Source organism: Morone saxatilis, unplaced genomic scaffold (genome assembly GCF_004916995.1).
Source record: "Morone saxatilis isolate NCDOM2014 unplaced genomic scaffold, NCSU_SB_2.0 Contig2, whole genome shotgun sequence".
NCBI lineage: Eukaryota > Metazoa > Chordata > Actinopteri > Moronidae > Morone > Morone saxatilis.
The window spans coordinates 1,899,581-1,901,071 of record NW_023339762.1 but is presented as its reverse complement, the minus strand read 5'-3'; the positions used below and the strand labels follow the sequence as shown (position 1 = coordinate 1,901,071).

At 37.4% G+C, this 1,491-nt stretch overlaps 1 protein-coding gene across 1 annotated transcript in view; it reads right to left on the bottom strand.

Moving 5' to 3' along the window:
• Nucleotides 1–1,232, bottom strand: part of LOC118330822 (charged multivesicular body protein 4b-like) — a 4,912-nt gene extending 3,680 nt beyond the window's left edge. The window contains exon 1 of the mRNA XM_035665506.1: nucleotides 941–1,232. Coding sequence (XP_035521399.1) covers nucleotides 941–1,124 — 184 coding nt within the window. The 5' untranslated portion in view covers nucleotides 1,125–1,232. The remainder of the gene's footprint in view (nucleotides 1–940) is intronic.
• Nucleotides 1,233–1,491: the final 259 nt, after the last annotated feature.

Sequence of the window (1,491 nt, the reverse complement as noted above, 5' to 3'; positions counted from 1 at the left end):
AGGGCCTAATTTTGGAAAAAAAATATTAGAAATGTGGGAACATAGGGCTGTGGGAACATAGGGCTGTGGGAACATAGGCACGCTCCCCTGGTTATCCACAGGGAGATATGGCAGCATAGCCTGAGTGTGAGTGGCTTCCACAGCCATTTGACAGGTACGTTATTTAATTTGCTGGATTGTCCTAAAGCAGACACTTCTCTCCAGCTGTTTTATCCATTAAAAGTTTCTCAATAGAAAATCTGACCTCACACTAACACGAGATACTTTTTTTAATCTCTTTTTCTTTTATCACACTTTTAATCTATTATGGTCATTTGAAGTCCGCTACCGCCTCTTCTTACATCTTGCATTTATGTATTAATGTAATTTTAATTGAAGACCTCTTCGTGTAAACTAGGCTACACTGAATTCAAATTATAAATGCGTTTCACAGCTGTAACTTAATGGCTGTGACCCATAGAGATACCGGTACACGCTGCATCGGCCGTCAGACCGAACGTCAACGTCGTCGCCATATTGGACCGGGCAACATGCCATAACTCAAAAACATGCCTGACTCATGTTCAGGTTGAGGCTGTAGCACAATAATATATGTATAATTATAATATATAGAACATAATATAATAATTATATGTATAATAACAATATTTGTTATATATGTTTGTATTCATTTTGTATTGCACTAAAATGAAATAAAATTGGTTAATTTCTTCTAAAGTTTGCATGCATATATAATAATCAAAAAATGTTTAATGTTAGTATGTCTATGTCTCTGAGCGGTATGCTAATAAGTTTGGTTTGGGGTAACACAGCTCAGTTAGCTAACGTGCTAGCTTGTTAGCTGACACTCACATTACCTCACCTGGCTACTTGTACGTTTTAATGTTTATTAAATAACTAATTTAACTGTACAGTATCAATTCCCTCTGAAATATCTCACCTCCTCTGTTTTTTCTGATGTTTTTCTTGACACACAGGAGCTCCTGGTCAATCTTTTTCTTCAGAAATGCTTTCTTCTTCATCAGCAACTCCTCTCTCTCTGGAGGTTTCTCTATCTCCTCTTGTTGGCCGGGCTTCTTTCTCACCTTTTCTCCTCCACTGAACATCTTAACAAATAAGGACATGTCCGTGCTTCTGGCTGAAAGGCTAAATGAACCCCTAATCTACAGTGTTCAGGAGGAGGTGTTGCACTGAATAATTGTGTAAAGATGGTTTGTAGCTAACGTTGTCCCTCCAGCTGCCTGTAACCCAGAGACCACTTTCAAAACAAAATACACACTTTGTGCAATACCAAGCAGACAATTTTTCTGGATTATTATTTTTCCAACTGGAATGCAATGATCTAGTAAAAAACACATCAATTTATTGTTTTGTTTTTTTGCCTCAGTTCAAGGAAAGCTGCATGTAACAAGACATGTCTGTACTGTGAAACCCAATAAGTTAGTTCAACTCAAACTGTTTGAGGACACAGATTGCCTTCAACTGTTTTTT